A 16,848-nucleotide genomic window follows, 5' to 3' on the forward strand; every position below is an offset into this window, starting at 1 on the left:
TAAACATAGCAGCAGAGACCGTGGAGACCACAAGTGTGGGGCTACACAGAGTGAGGCCCTTTAGTTAGTAGTCTCCAAGGGTTACTTGGGTACTACCTGAGTGACTTTGATGGGGTGAGGCTCCGTTGAGTTTTCTACTATCTCCACAGGTCCTGGTGCTTTCCAAATATTCTCCGTCACCATAATATGCACCGATGTGGTGTCACTGAAGGAATTCTCATTCTCGCCTCCCATGTCCTTCACTGAGACCACCAGACTGTAGGAAGGGTTCTTAATAGGATCCAATTCCTGAGCTCCTATGGGAAGTTGGTGAGAAGAAAAAAGGCACTTTCAGAGATGTACTTCAGTCTCTTGTTCTGACTAAGAAAGTCCCAGAGGGCACCCTTCAGTGTACCTTCTCGGGTAAGTGAGATTGCCCCAGTTTTGTTGTTGATCTGAAAGTACATGACATTGTTGATCTTGGGCAGCTGGATGACAATTTCATAAAAAAGCTGGCCATTGGGAGTGGCTGGATCATCCAGGTCTGTGGCATTGACGTACATGAAGGGCTTTCCTGTTGGATGTGGGGAGGATGGGAGAGAAAGATTAATTGCAACCTAAACCAACCATAACCATTTTTGCCTTCTAAGAAGCAAAGATAGAGTGGAAGAAGGTGTGAAAATTCACAGTAGTGGGGAAATAAACCTTTATTCTGCTCCTGTCCCCTAGGATAGGATTTCTCAAAAGTATGGACCTACAGGGGTCCCTGAAACTGTTTCAAGGGATCTACAAAGCTAAAAATCATTTATGTGTAAAAAAGCAAAGAATAAGATAATTTATTGTAAAGAAATACAAAATATATCATTGATATGGTTTCAAATTCTACATTGCCACTAATCTTTAAGAAACCCTGACTTGTTGAGTTTGGTACAGTATCACAGAGTGTCCACACTTATCTGAAAATGCTACTAAAATATTCATCTTCTAACTACAGATATGTATGAGGCTAATTTTTCTTTATGTACCATAACCAAAACATCAAATGGCAACAGAATGAATGTAGAAACACACATAAGAATCCAGTTTTCTATTAATTTAGACATTAAGAGATTTGCAAAGATTAAAACAATGCCATTCATCTCACTAAATTAATTTTGTCTTTAAAGTAATTATTTTCATTAAAATATGTTGATTAATATTAGGTGAATTAAATATTTTTTAATTTGTCAGTTTTAACTTTTAACAAATATTGATAGATACAACCAGTGACATACTAGAGTTAGCTCATGAAAGCCAACTCTTGAATTTTCAGATATTCTGTGAATCCTTAAAAATGGCAATGATAAATTATATACATATATTTTACCTTAATAAAAAAAATTTTTTTAAAGAAATGTTGTGAGTCATTTTTTAATACCAGTGGTAGTTTGACATAGGCCACAGTGGGAGTATTTGTGTCATAGAAATTGGCAAATGCTATCATGAGAATGGAGAAGCAAGAATCCAATGTACTCAATTCTGATATGAAGACAACTGATGCTAGTACATGGTGGGGGAGGGAGAGTGGGGGAACGGAGAGAGGGAACAGAGAGAGGGAAGGAGAGAGAGAATAGACAGAGGGAAGGAGAGAGAGAATGGAGAGAGGAATGGAGAGAGGGAAGGAGAGAAGGGAAGGAAAGAAGGAATGGAGAGAGGGAATGGAGAGAGGGAAGGAGAGAGAGAATGGAGAGAGGGAAGGAGAGAAGGAATGGAGAGAGGGAACGGAGAGAGGGAAGGAGAGAGGGAATGGAGAGAGGGAAGGAGAGAGAGAATGGAGAGAGGGAAGGAGAGAAGGGAGCAGAGAGGGAACGGAGAGAGGAAAGGAGAGAAGGAATGGAGAGAAGGAACGGAGAGAGGGAAAGGACAGAGGGAAGGAGAGAGGGAATGGACAGAGGGAAGGAGAGAGAGGAATGGAGAGAGGGAAGGAAAGAGAGAATGGAGAGAGGGAAGGAGAGAGGGAATGGAGAGAGGGAAGTAGAGAGGGAATGGAGAGAGGGAAGGAGAGAGAGAAGGAGAGAGAGAATGGAGATAGAGAATGCAGAGAAGGAAGGAGAGAGGGAATGGAGAGAGGGAAGTAGAGAGGGAAGGAGAGAGGGAATGGAGATAGAGAATGGAGAGAGGGAAGGATAGAGGGAATGGAGAGAGGGAAGTAGAGAGGGAAGGAGACAGGGAATGGAGATAGAGAATGGAGAGAGGGAAGGATAGAGGGAATGGAGAGAGGGAAGTAGAGAGGGAAGGAGAGAGGGAATGGAGATAGGGAAGTAGAGAGGGAATGGAGAGAGGGAAGGAGAGAGAGAAGGAGAGAGAGAATGGAGATAGAGAATGGAGAGAAGGAAGGAGAGAGGGAATGGAGAGAGGGAAGTAGAGAGGGAAGGAGAGAGGGAATGGAGATAGAGAATGGAGAGAGGGAAGGATAGAGGGAATGGAGAGAGGGAAGTAGAGAGGGAAGGAGAGAGGGAATGGAGATAGAGAATGGAGAGAGGGAAGGATAGAGGGAATGGAGAGAGGGAAGTAGAGAGGGAAGGAGAGAGGGAATGGAGATAGGGAAGTAGAGAGGGAATGGAGAGAGGGAAGGAGAGAGAGAAGGAGAGAGAGAATGGAGATAGAGAATGGAGAGAAGGAAGGAGAGAGGGAATGGAGACAGGGAAGTAGAGAGGGAAGGAGAGAGGGAATGGAGATAGAGAATGGAGAGAGGGAAGGATAGAGGGAATGGAGAGAGGGAAGGATAGAGGGAATGGAGAGAGGGAAGGATAGAGGGAATGGAGAGAGGGAAGTAGAGAGGGAAGGAGAGAGAGAATGGAGATAGAGAATGGAGAGAAGGAAGGAGAGAGGGAATGGAGAGAGGGAAGTAGAGAGGGAAGGAGAGAGGGAATGGAGATAGAGAATGGAGAGAGGGAAGGATAGAGGGAATGGAGAGAGGGAAGGATAGAGGGAATGGAGAGAGGGAAGTAGAGAGGGAAGGAGAGAGAGAATGGAGATAGAGAATGGAGAGAAGGAAGGAGAGAGGGAATGGAGAGAGGGAAGTAGAGAGGGAAGGAGAGAGGGAATGGAGATAGAGAATGGAGAGAGGGAAGGATAGAGGGAATGGAGAGAGGGAAGTAGAGAGGGAAGGAGAGAGGGAATGGAGAGAGGGAAGTAGAGAAGGAAGGAGAGAGGGAATGGAGAGAGGGAAGTAGAGAGGGAAGGAGAGAGGGAATGGAGATAGAGAATGGAGAGAGGGAAGGATAGAGGGAATGGAGATAGAGAATGGAGAGAGGGAAGGATAGAGGGAATGGAGAGAGGGAAGGATAGAGGGAATGGAGAGAGGGAAGTAGAGAGGGAAGGAGAGAGGGAATGGAGATAGAGAATGGAGAGAAGGAAGGAGAGAGGGAATGGAGAGAGGGAAGTAGAGAGGGAAGGAGAGAGGGAATGGAGAGAGGGAAGGATAGAGGGAATGGAGAGAGGGAAGTAGAGAGGGAAGGAGAGAGGGAATGGAGATAGAGAATGGAGAGAAGGAAGGAGAGAGGGAATGGAGAGAGGGAAGTAGAGAAGGAAGGAGAGAGGGAATGGAGAGAGGGAAGTAGAGAGGGAAGGAGAGAGGGAATGGAGATAGAGAATGGGGAGAGGGAAGGATAGAGGGAATGGAGAGAGGGAAGTAGAGAGGGAAGGAGAGAGGGAATGGAGATAGGGAAGGAGAGAGGGAGGTGGGGGACTACAGTGTGTGACACACCTCTTGGGGACAGGACACTATTATTCGAGTGGCTTATCCAGCAAATGCAAGCATTGTAACCTGGCTCTTTGTACCCTCAATTATTCCCCAACAATAAAAAACAAAAAAAGAGATTGGTAAATGCTATACATCAGGATTTTGCTTCCTCCATCCCCTTGAGAAATAGCTGTTAAACATTTACCAGACTATCACTGGATAGAACCCACAAGTCTAAGAGTTCTTTGGAGAACCCACTGACAGTCAGTCTTTAGAGTGCAATCTCAGGTCCAAGGACAGCAAAATTGCTCTATGTAATGAAGTAGAAGGAAAATTTTCCCTGAATTACTGGAAGTGGGCAATGAAGACTAAGAGAAGAGTAAATAACATAAAGGCAAGCTTGACAGCGAGTTGGTGGAAATGGGCTGGAGTCTTGTTTCGTGCATAGTTATGATGGGATGCATTGCTAGCTGTCTGCCTTGATAAAAGGCTTCTGTGCACATGGAGAGTAGAAGGTTATTGCTGCATAAAGAAGGAACAAGCTGGGAGGTATACGTAACAGTGAAAAAAAAAAAAAACTGGGAACCAGCAATGACTATGATAAAGTAAGTTCCCGAGAGCATATGGGAGAGTGAGCTCACCTTTCCAGAATGTTCTAGAGCTCTAAGTTATTTTTAAAAACTTACCCTAGAAAACTCCTTCTCATGTGGGGGTGATTTTGCCCCCCAGAGGGAATTTAGGAACGTCTGGAAACATTTTTTTTTTATTTCAGATTAATTTGAGGATACAAACAATTAGGTTACAATGTTTGCATTTATTAGGTAGAGTCCCTATTCTACTTGTGTCCCACTCCCAGGAGGGGTGCCATGTACCCTTACATTATGCCCATTACATGGGAGCACACCAATCCCTCTCCCTCTTCACTCCTTCCTCCTCCCCTCAACTTGAATTGAGTTTTTCTCTGTGTACACATGTATCAGATCATCTATTGGCTTCATATTAGTATTGAGTACATCAGATACTTGTTTTTTCCATTCTTGTGATATTTTACTGAGAAAAAATGTGTTTCAACTCCATCAAAGTTAATACAAAAGATGTAGAGACATTTTTATTATTGTAACTTGGAGGAGGGTTGTTATTGGCATCTAAGGGATAGAAGTCTGGGATGCCGTTAATCATCCTGCAGTGGACAGAATAGTCCCAGACATAAAAAGAATTATCAGGCTCAAAATGTCAGTACATCGTGCCAAGGTTGAGAAATCAAGCTCTGGAATAATGGGGACAAGAAAACAACCCCCAGAAGATGAGTGTGAAGTTGAAATAAGGTGGTAGGTGCTTAATGAGTTACTACTGCACCCGTCAGCCACACAAATCTGTCCCTTCCACCAGGCACCCTTCCATCTCTCCATAAACATCTCCCAGCTCCAGTCTGTTACCTGGGCGAGAGTTCTGCCTTACTGAGCTTTCATATTTGGATTGGAGGAACATGGGTCGGTTGTCGTTGATGTCCTTCACTTCTATGGTGATGGGGACAGGGCCTTCTACTATAGCTCCATTAGCATCCAGAGCTGCAACCTGATGTTGAGAAAAAACACACCCAGAAGTCATTCAAAGGAAATTAGAGCTCAACAACCCCAATGGCCTGGTGACTGCAGGGAAGAAGGAACCCACAGAAGCCCAGACTGGGAGCTGCTAAACAGGAGCCCTGTAAATTCAGCGTGGGTAGTCATGACAGTGACTCTCCCACTGTGGGGTAAGGTGGACACTGCATATGCTTCTGTTCCTATATGGCTGGAGTTGGCGAAATGAGAGCACTTTCATCCTGAGCCTCTGGAAATGCCATGTCATCTTACACAGCCATTAGGGTGGTCAGCCTACAGAGCCCATAGCAGAAGGAACCACACAGAGAACTTTGGCTGCTTCTTTTTCCCCACAGTTAGCTGTTATTCCTAGATATTCATATACCAACCATGAAAACCAAGTGGGAACAAGAAGGAGAAAGGTTCTATTTAATCAGCCTTTGTCCATGGGTTCCTTCTGCTTCTTCCAAGGACCATAGGAGCTCTGCCCCAGCACTGATGCCACATTCTTAGTGGGTCCAGAACCCACATAATAGACACCAGCAGGTCCCAGGAAAATATCAGAAAAGCTCTGACTTGGTTTTAATTCAGGTGCCTGAACACGGCCTTACTTGGATGAGTAACATAATAACATCAGAGGGTCCTAGCAATGTATAATATATTGGGTTGCTCTGGTTAAAATGCCTAAGGAAATAGGTACTTCTGTCATGCTCCTCTGCAACTGGTAAAAAAAAAAAAAAATGGATATATGAGGTTAACAAACTATGCCATGAATGTTAGGGGAGTTATAATAGTATTGTATGTAATGGATGAGATGCCGGTGATACTTCTAGAAGAAAAGGTGCTCAGAGAGGTTGGAGTTAGTTCCCTTTGTCTGGTCTCAATTCACCTGGAGATTGTGAATAGATCTTGTTTCTCTGTCCAGGGCTTTAGTGAGATATAGAAGTCCATTTGGCTCTATCTTAAATATGTTGTCTGTCTCCCCAGTTAATGCAAAATTCACAGCAGGAGGATTGACCTTAAACTGAGAAAAAAGCAAAAAATAAATTAGGTTGTAAGAAAAAACTATGTCATGAAATTTGTAAAATAGAAAGTCACCAATTTCAGTTAAAGTTTTTATTTGTACAATCACAAAGAAATCCTTAGCTTTTAAATTGGTACATTTTTAGAATTAACTATGTCACGTCCAAAATACATTTTCCTCAAGAAACAATGTGTAATGTAATTCAACACATTGGCAAAAGCATTGATGCTGTAAACTGTAGAATTAAAGGAGATTATTCTGAGACTATTTTAAATGTTTAGTTTTCATTTGACCTTAGAACTCACTCACTACCCATAATTTTTCCCTTGGGGCTTTTGTTGAAAGCTATGACATTGCTAGCTTCTAAGAAGGCAAGTAACTTTATTGTTAGGATAAAACAATGTCATTTAGGACTTCTAAAAATTGTGACAGAGATTAATAGACATATTAAGAAAAACAATTCATAAGTGACTTAAACTTGATGTGATACTATATGATATTCTTTTAATTATGTTTTCAGAAATGAGGAAAATATCAACCATTATGTTCATAGATATAGCTTTCTAAAGCCACAATAATAGATAATTCACATAAACCTAAGAAGACATAAAAGTTGTTCAACCTCATTAAGGTTTAATATATGTTTATACATTTTTATTAACAAGCTAAAAACAATAATGCCAATATTATTAAAGATGCAAAGAAACGTTGCTGATGGAAATATAAATTCATAGAATCCTTTGGGAAATAACTTAAGGTAAAAAATGTTAGTAGCCTTTGACAGCAAACATTACTATATAGAATTTATCTTAAGGAATTTTTTTTTTAAACAATAAACTACATGTTTATAGTGTAAGTAGCTTTATTTATAATGCTGGTAAAGTTGAAAACTCCTAAATGGTCAGGAAAAAAGGCAATGAAATTATGACAGCACATAAACTTGATAAGATAATAACTGTTAAAATGTTTATTCTACAAATTATGAAAAGACCTAAGAAATAATGATGTGATATAAAGTAACAAGAGTAACTTTAAGAGTAAATCTAGACTATGATTGTAAAGTGTCTATGTCAGTAGGCAGGAAATTGAATTTTTTAAATAAAAAAATGAGAACAATTGATGTGTAAACTGGATAGGATTATGGGTAAAGAATTTTTTTTGTTTATATAATAAACAAAAGTATTGCTATTTTGTGTTTTAAGAAAAAGTCCTGTGCATCAGTGAGAAAGGTGAAGTAAGAACCTGCACAAAAATGCCCTTCCATAAAAGGAAGGGGAACACTGGCAAAAATGGTAAAGTAAGTATGAGCTTTTTCAGAACCTGAGAAATTAACCAAACGCTTTCAAGAATGTCTATTTCTGGGTGGCGTCTGTGGCTCAGTGAGTAGGACTCCGGCCCCATATGCCGAAGGTGGCGGGTTCAAACCCAGCCCGGCCAAACTGCAACAAAAAAATAGCCGGGCATTGTGGCGGGTGCCTGTAGTCCCAGCTGCCTGGGAGGCTGAGGCAGGAGAATCGTGTAAGCCCAAGAGTTAGAGGTTGCTGTGAGCCGTGTGACACCACGGCACTCTACCCGCGGGCACTCTACTCTTGATGCAAAGAGTCTTCCTTTAGAATGAAAGGAATGAAATGTCTCCTCTCTCTGAGTCTTCCTTTAGAATCAAATCCACTGAAAATCATCAATGGTACTGAATCCTCCAAGGCCAAAGTCCCTGTCAGAGTTTGTCTGTGAAGTGCCCAGATCTGACATTTCCTTCTGTAGATACTCTGTCTCTACAAAAAAAAAAAAAAAAGAATGTCTATTTCTTAAAAATTACTGAATATCTGTAGGAACCAAGATTTGTAGTCTCTTAATGTGCTCTAGTCCTGTGGTCCTTTCCTAAGATGTGACGTGTCCTTGAAAACCAAGAGCCTTATAACCACAGTGCCATGGAGGGAGCAAGAAGGTTTGGAGCTTCCCCAAAGCCTATCACCACCTAACCAAAGTATCATTATCTGACCTGTCCAGCACTTCCCTAGGAACATCTACTCATAGAGCTTGTCTTTATTTGAAATGACTCAGAATGCACTCACTACCAACAATTGTTTGCCTGAGGCTTTTGTTGAAAACAATCCTTGGCAATTGTTTAACATGGCAGCTGCATGTGATAACAATTGAAGCAAATAAGAACCTGGCCAAAAAACACTTAAAAGGAAAAGCTAAGGAATGAAATGTCCATAGAGGACTTTGAAAATTTTGGTATATTCCTGGTAATCCAGAAAGCCACATCTAAGAGTAGGGCTATTGCATAAGCATGCGAAAGGCCTGCAAATGCCCTAATTCCTCAACTCTGGGTGACCTGGAGGCTCAGCATAAGCAGAACGTGGACACTGAGGCAGTCGTAAACTGCCTACCACATTATTGAAAGTGTGCCCCAACATGCACACAGTGCCCCTTTGTAAAGACCACGAGACTTCTTGATGCAAAGCATTTAAGGAAATCTCTGTCTAGTCATTGGTTGAACACTGCCAACTAAGCAGAGACTTCAGTGGACATATATAACAAAGAACAAAGACTTCATAAAATTAGTTCAGGAAGGTCACCAAACAAAACAGCAACAGCAAACTGAGAAAAGGAAGACAATTTCAGGAATTGCCACATTACATTATTTAAAATGATTAGTTTTCAACAAATTATTATGAAACATACAAATAAATAAGAAACTAAAGTCCCACACACAGGAGGAAAAAAGCCATCAATAGAAATTCTCCCTGAGGGAGCTCAGATGTTGCATTTACCTCATAAAGATTTTAAATCATCTATTTTAGGTTGGTTCAAAGACTAAAGGAAACTATCTCTAAAGAACTAAATTAAAGGGCAGCACCTGTGGCTCAAAGGGATCCCGTATGCTGGAGGTGGCAGGTTCAAACCCAGCCCTGGCCAAAAAACTACAAAAAACTGCCAAAAAAAGAAAGAACTAAATAAAAGTATAAAAACAATGTCCCCCAAGTAGAGAATATAAAGACATAGAAATTTTATTTAAAAAAATAGAAATTCTGGAATTGACAAGTACAATAACTGGAATGAAAAATTCATTAGCGAGGACTCAAAAGAAGATTTGAGCAAGCAAAGAATCAATAAACTTAAAAGAAAATTAGTTGAGATTATCCACTCAAAAGTGATGGGGTAAAAAAGGGAATGAATAAAAACAGAGCCCCGGAGACCAATGGAATACCATCAAGCAAACAAGCACATGCACCAAAAGAAAGGAGAAAAGGGTGAAGAAAGATTATTTGAAGGCAGAATGACAAAAAAAATTCCCAAATTTGAAAACAACATTAATCTATGCATCCAACAAACTTGATGAATTCCAAGTAGAATAAACTCAAAGAAATACAAACCTAGACAAATCATAATCAAACATTTGAAAGACAAAGAAGATCTTGAAAGTGGCAGAAAAGAATCTTGAAAGTGCATAGACTCATCACATATAAGGGATGCTCAATAAAACTAACAGCTGATTTTTCATGGTGGGCAGAAGGCAGTGGAATGACACATTGAAAATGCTGAAAGAAAAAGAATATCAATAAGAATTGTAAATCCAACAAGACTATGCTTCAAAATGGGGATGAAAATAAGCTTTACTATGATCAAACAAAACAGATTTTAAGATAAAATGTTTAGAGGGAAAAAAGTACTATGACAACACAAGGGTCAACCCATCAAGAAACTATAACAATTATAAATATATATACACCTAAAAATAGACCTCAAAATACACAAAGGAAAAACTGATAGAATTGAGGGGAAAATATACAATTCGACAGTAATAGTTGAAGATTTCAAGACTTCACTTTCAATTATGTAATGAATAGAAAGAAAATTAATGAGAAAACAGAAAAATAACATTTCAGAATAAATTTAACCAAAGAAATATAAGACTTGCAAAAGAGAAAACTACAAAACATTGTTGAAATAAATTAAAGATCTGCCCCATGTTTATGGATTGAAAAACTTAAATTATTAAGATGGTGATACTCCCCAAGTCGACCTGATTCAACATAATCTCTGTCAAGATTACAGCTGCCTTATTTGTAGAACTGACAAGCTGATTCTAAATTCATATGGAAAGGTAAGAGGCTAGGTAAGAGCAATCCTGAAAAAGAACTACAAAATTGGAAGACTTAACACTGTCTCATTTCAAAATTTACTACAAAGCCACAGTTCAAGATAGTATGGTCCTGGCATAAGGATAGATAAGTAGATGGATGGAATCCAGTTGGGAATCCTGAAACACATCTTTACATTTATGGTCAATTGATTTCCAATGAGGGTGCTAATTCACTGGGGAAAGAACAATGTTTTCAACAAATGGTGAGACTCTGTCTCAAAAAAAAGAAAGAAAGAAGTCCATGGTTGTTTACTTCATTTTATTTTGGAGGATGTATTCACAACCAAAGGGCCAACCTCACGGAGTAATGAGCATTCTTGTGTTTCCCTAGCTCCAGGTTCTAGATGAGGGATCTATACAACTCCTTCCTACCACTGCAAGTGTTGCACTGGCCTATTACAAATAGCCTCTTGAGATCCCTCCCGCCTCTAGGCCCACCCTCTTCACCTCACCTCTCAGTGACCACAGAGTCAGCTGTACACATGCAAATCTAGTGTTAGTGTTCCTTGCTAAAACCTTGGTGCCCTTTAGCCCACTTCAGGATGAAGGGCCAGTCCAGCCTCTGCTGACCTTGGCAGGTGTGTGAACCTTTGATATGCAGCATCTCCCACTCTACACGCTGGGCCGCCTATTGTCTGTCATTTTCTCGCTAGGTGCACACCTCCATGCTTTCTATGCTCCTATACTCAGTGGCTGCTTCCTGTCTGTGGGCATCTGCTCATCCTTGAATACTCACCTTAGGGGCTGATAAAGCCTTTTCTGTTTACCCACTACCATTCTCATTTAAAATTCATCACTTGTAAATGTTCTCACCATAAAAAATCACGTATGTGGGTGAGATTAAAGATGGCTGCCGAGTAACAGCTTCCCTGCAACTGGGAACAGCAACTCTGGGGAGACAAGACTCCAGACATCTCTGGCCGGTGAGATCTGCCTATAATCATCCCTTTGAGGATACAGGGAGCCAGCAAGGGACTTCTGGACCCCAAGAGGAGGACAAAAACAGTGGAAAACTGGCAAGTGGTTGCATGTGTTCGATCGACCTAATCATGCCGGCAACCGTAAGTACAAGCAGCAGTGATACTCCAAACCGGAAAGGCCTTACCTGTGAACTGTTCTGGTGTTCTTGGACTTGGCACTCAGTTGAACTGCCTTGGGGAGAGCTTGAGCAGGAGTGTGGAGAACTTTGGGCATTGTCTGGGACCCCAGACTGAGCCACTGAGCTGGGCGCAGGAAGCCATTGTGAAAGAACTGCCCTGGCAAGCTCTGCCCTCAGGGTCTCAGAGCAAGGATTGGGCGGGTCAAAGTAACCTACTGACTGAGCAGCCTAAAGGCGGGGACTGAGCTGCCTTACAGCCTTAATCCTTAGGGGCAGAGTGAGACAGTTTTGGCACACTGGAGCCTTGGGCTGTTGCCCTGGGTACAGTGCCGTGACGTCACAGCTCATAGCAACCTCAAACTCCTGGGCTTGGCGCAGCCCAGACCTCCATAAGAGCTGTGCAGCAACCCCCAACCAGTGACCCGCACCCACCGGGCCTGCACATTCCCTGACCAGGAACTGCGGGAGCCACGCAACCCTGCGTCCTCCCTCCTGTGTCCTCCCAGCTTCCACACTAGCCTATTCATCTGGACAGGGACTCTGGTAGCTGCGTGCCCTTTGGAGCCCTCCCTGCCACTGAGCAGAGCTCCTCTCCTGGCCTGAGACTGCTGGAGCCTTGGGCTGTCTGTGCCAAAGTCACTGGGCGCCTGGCACTCCCAGAACCGTGCGCACCACCCCCAGTGCTGTTGCTGGATCCAGGTGTGTCACAAACCAGAGCTGCTTCCACAACCAGAACTCCCTAGCTAGAGCAGCCCCAGAGGAGCTACACAGGGTCACTCCCTACAAAGATCCAGCAACAATAGAGTGATCCCACTGGGGTTTAATCTTGGAGAGACACCTCCCCAACTCTGAGGACAGCCAGAGGCAATGGTGAAAAACAATCATGAGGCGAAATCAACAGAAAAACTCTGGCAATATGAATAATCAGAGTAGATCAACTCCCCCAAGGATCAATGGGGCAGAAACAGCACAAGACCCCATGCACAAACAAATAGCTGAGATGTCATAAATTGAATTCAGGATCTGGATAGCAAATAAGATCAAATTAGAATTCCAAAAGTTATCTCAAGAATTCAACGGATTCAAAGACCAAATGACCAAAGATTTCGACACATTGAGACAAGAAGTTGCATCCCTCAAAGATCTTAGAAACACAGTAGAATCCCTCAGTAACAGAATGGAGCAAGCAGAAGAAAGGATTTCTGACATTGAAGACAAAGCTTTCGAACAGTCCCAAACCCTCAAAGAAGAAGAGAAATGGAGAGCAAAAACAGACCACTCTCTCAGAGAGCTCTCGGATAATTTGAAGAAAACCAATATTCGTCTTATAGGGATCCCCAAAAGTGACAAAGTGACTTCACAAGGCACAGAGTCTCTTCTCCATGAGATTATGAAGGAGAACTTTCCAGACATGCCAAGGGATTCCGAAATTCAGATAGCAGACAGTTTCAGAACTCCAGCATGACTCAACCCAAATAAGACATCCCCCAGACACATCATAATCAATTTCACTAAAGTTAATATGAAGGAGAAAATTCTGAAACCTGCCAGATGAAAGAAAACCATTACCTACAAGAGGAAGAATATCAGAATAACTGCAGATCTCTCTGCTGAAACCTTTCAAGCTAGAAGAGGATGGTCATCAACTTGTAATCTCCTAAAACAAAAGAACTTTCAACCCAGGATCCTGTACCCAGCTAAACTGAGCTTCATTTATGACGGAGAAATTAAATACTTCAACAACATTCACATGTTGAAGAAATTTGCCACAACTAAACCAGCTCTGCAGGACATTCTTAGACCTATCCTCCATAAAGATCAGCGTAATTCTCCACCACAAAAGTAAACCCACCCAAAAAATTTTTGATCAAATTCCAACTTCCACAGTCGCAAAAGGATTAAAAATGTCCACCAGTCAAAAGGCTTATCAATACTCTCAATTAATGTGAATGGTTTAAATTGTCTTCTAAAGAGGCATAGGTTGGCGGACTGGATACAAAAACTCAAGCCAGATATCTGCTGCATGCAAGAATCGCATCTTACATTAAAAGACAGATATAGACTCAAGGTGAAGGGATGGTCATCTATATTCCAGGCAAATGGAAAGCAGAAAAAAGCAGGCATTGCAATCCTGTTCGCAGACGCAATAGGCTTTAAACCAACCAAAATAATTAAGGATAAGGATGGACACTTCATATTTGTTAAAGGTAATACTCAATATGATGAGATCTCAATTATTAATATTTATGCACCCAACCACAACGCACCTCAATTTATAAGAGAAACTCTAACAGACATGAGCAACTTGATTTCCTCCACTTCCACTTCCATAGTAGTTGGAGATTTTAACACCCCTTTAGCAGTCCTGGATACATCCTCCAAAAAGAAGCTAAGCAAAGAAATTTTAGATTTAAACTCAACCATTCAACATCTGGACTTAACAGACATCTACAGAACATTTCATCCCAAAAAAAACTGAACACACATTCTTCTCATCAGCCCACAGAACATACTCCAAAATCGACCACATCCTAGGCCACAAATCTAACCTCAGCAAATTTAAAAAAATTGAAATTATTCCTTGCATCTTCTCAGACCATCATGGAATAAAAGTTGAACTAAATAACAACAGGAACCTGCATACCCATACAAAAACATGGAAGCTAAACAACCTTATGCTGAAGAATACATGGGTTATAGACAAGATTAAGAAGGAAATCACCATATTTTTGGAACAAAACAACAATCAAGACACGAACTACCAGAACCTCTGGGATACTGCAAAGGCAGTCCTAAGAGGGAAATTTATAGCACTGTAAGCCTTCCTCAAGAAAACGGAAAGAGAGGAAGTCAATAACTTAATGGAACATCTCAAGCAGCTGGAGAAAGAAGAACACTTCAACCCCAAATGCAGCAGAAGAAAAGAAATAACCAAAATCAGAGCAGAATTAAATGAAATTGAAAGCAAAAGAATTACACAACAGATCAATAAATCCAAAAGCTGGTTTTTTGAAAAGATCAATAAAATAGATAAACCTTTGGCCAACCTAACCAGGAAAAAAAAGAGTAAAATCTCTAATTTCATCAATCAGAAATGGTAATGGTGAAATAACAACAGACCCCTCAGAAATTCAAAAAATCCTTAACGAATACTACAAGAAACTCTACTCTCACAAATATGAAAATCTGAAAGAAATCAACGAATACCTGGAAGCACACTACCTACCAAGACTTAGCCAGAACGAAGTGGAAATGTTGAACAGGCCTATATCAAGTTCTGAAATAGCGTCAACTATACAAAATCTCCCTAAAAAGAAAAGCCCAGGACCAGATGGCTTTACGTCAGAATTCTGCCAAACATTTAAAGAAGAACTTGTACCTATACTACTAAACCTCTTCCAAAATATAGAAAAAGAAGGAATATTACCCAGCACATTCTACGAAGCAAACATCACCTTGATCCCCAAACCAGGGAAAGACCCAACAAGAAAAGAAAATTATAGACCAATATCACTAATGAATATAGATGCTAAAATACTCAATAAGATCCTAACAAACAGAATCCAACAACACATAAAAAAAATTATACACCATGACCAAGTCGGATTTATCCCAGGGTCTCAAGGCTGGTTCAATATACGTAAATCTATAAATGTAATTCAACACATAAACAAACTTAAAAATAAATACCATATGATTCTTTCAATTGATGCAGAAAAAGCTTTTGATAATATCCAGCATCCCTTCATGATCAGAGCACTTAAGAAAATTGGTATAGAAGGGTCATTTCTTAAACTAATAGAGGCCATCTACAGCAAACCCACAGCCAATATCGTATTGAATGGAGTTAAATCAAAATCATTTCCACTTAGATCAGGAACCAGGCAAGGTTGCCCATTGTCTCCATTACTCTTTAACATTGTAATGGAAGTTTTAGCCATTGCAATTAGGGAAGAAAAGGCGATCAAGCGTATCCACATAGGGTCAGAAGAGATCAAACTTTCACTCTTCACAGATGATATGATCGTATATCTGGAAAACACTAGGGATACTACTACAAAACTTTTAGAAGTGATCAAGGAATATAGCAATGTCTCAGGCTACAAAATCAACACCCATAAATCTGTAGCCTTTATATATACCAACAATAACCAAGCCGAACAAACAGTCAAGGACTCTATTCCTTTTACAGTAATGCCAAAGAAGATGAAATATTTGGGAGTATACCTAACAAAGGACATGAAAGATCTCTACAAAGAGAACTATGAAACTCTAAGAAAAGAAATAGCCGAAGATGTTAACAGATGGAAAAACATACCATGCTCATGGCTGGGAAGAATCAACATTGTTAAAATGTCCATACCGCCCAAAGCAATACATAATTTTAATGCAATTCCTATTAAAGCTCCATTGTCATACTTTAAAGATCTTGAAAAAATACTTTGTTTTATATGGAATCAGAAAAAACCTCCAATAGCCAAAACATTACTGAGCAATAAAAACAAAGCAGGAGGAATTACGCTACCAGACCTGAGACTGTACTATAAATCCATAGTGATCAAAACAGCATGGTACTGGCACAAAAGCAGAGAAGTAGATGTCTGGAACAGAATAGAGAACCAAGAGATGGATCCAGCTACTTACCGTTACTTGATCTTTGACAAGCCAATTAAAAACATTCAGTGGGGAAAAGATTCCCTATTTAACAAATGGTGCTGGGTAAACTGGCTGGCAACCTGTAGAAGATTGAAACTAGACCCACACCTTTCACCATTAACTAAGATAGACTCTCACTGGATTAAAGATTTAAACTTAAGACATGAAACTATAAAAATACTTTAAGAAAGTGCAGGGAAAACTCTTGAAGGAATCAGCCTGGGTGAATATTTTATGAGGAGGACTCCCCAGGCAATTGAAGCAGTATCAAAAATACACTACTGGGACCTGATCAAACTAAAAAGCTTCTGCACAGCCAAGAACATAGTGAGTAAAGCAAGCAGACAGCCCTCGGAATGGGAGAAAATATTTGCAGGTTATACCTCCGATAAAGGTCTAATAACCAGAATCCACAGAGAACTCAAACGTATTAACAAGAAAAGAACACGTGACCCCATCTCAGGGTCTTGAAGAGAAACTTCGCTAAAGAAGACCAACGCAAGATCTACAAACACATGAAAAAAAGCTCATCATCCTTAATCATCAGAGAAATGCAAATCAAAACTACTCTGAGATATCACCTAACCCCAGTAAGAGTAGCCCACATAACAAAATCCCAAAACCAGAAATGTTGGC

The 16,848-nt window shown here is 40.7% G+C and overlaps 1 protein-coding gene across 7 annotated transcripts in view; it reads right to left on the minus strand.

Moving 5' to 3' along the window:
* Positions 1–16,848, minus strand: part of CDH17 (cadherin 17) — a 114,562-nt gene that overhangs the window by 51,589 nt on the left and 46,125 nt on the right. For 6 of the 7 annotated variants that reach the window (XM_053559005.1, XM_053559001.1, XM_053559004.1 and 3 more), the window contains 4 exons: positions 6,173–6,307; positions 5,140–5,278; positions 395–553; positions 97–296 (listed from right to left, as the gene is read on the minus strand). In XM_053559005.1, the coding sequence (XP_053414980.1) occupies positions 97–296; positions 395–553; positions 5,140–5,278; positions 6,173–6,307 (633 nt within the window). Of the gene's footprint in view, positions 1–96; positions 297–394; positions 554–5,139; positions 5,279–6,172; positions 6,308–16,848 lie in introns of those variants that run through there. The other variant, XM_053559007.1, reaches the window with a different exon arrangement.

This window comes from Nycticebus coucang, chromosome 13, assembly GCF_027406575.1.
Source record: "Nycticebus coucang isolate mNycCou1 chromosome 13, mNycCou1.pri, whole genome shotgun sequence".
Taxonomy (NCBI): domain Eukaryota; kingdom Metazoa; phylum Chordata; class Mammalia; order Primates; family Lorisidae; genus Nycticebus; species Nycticebus coucang.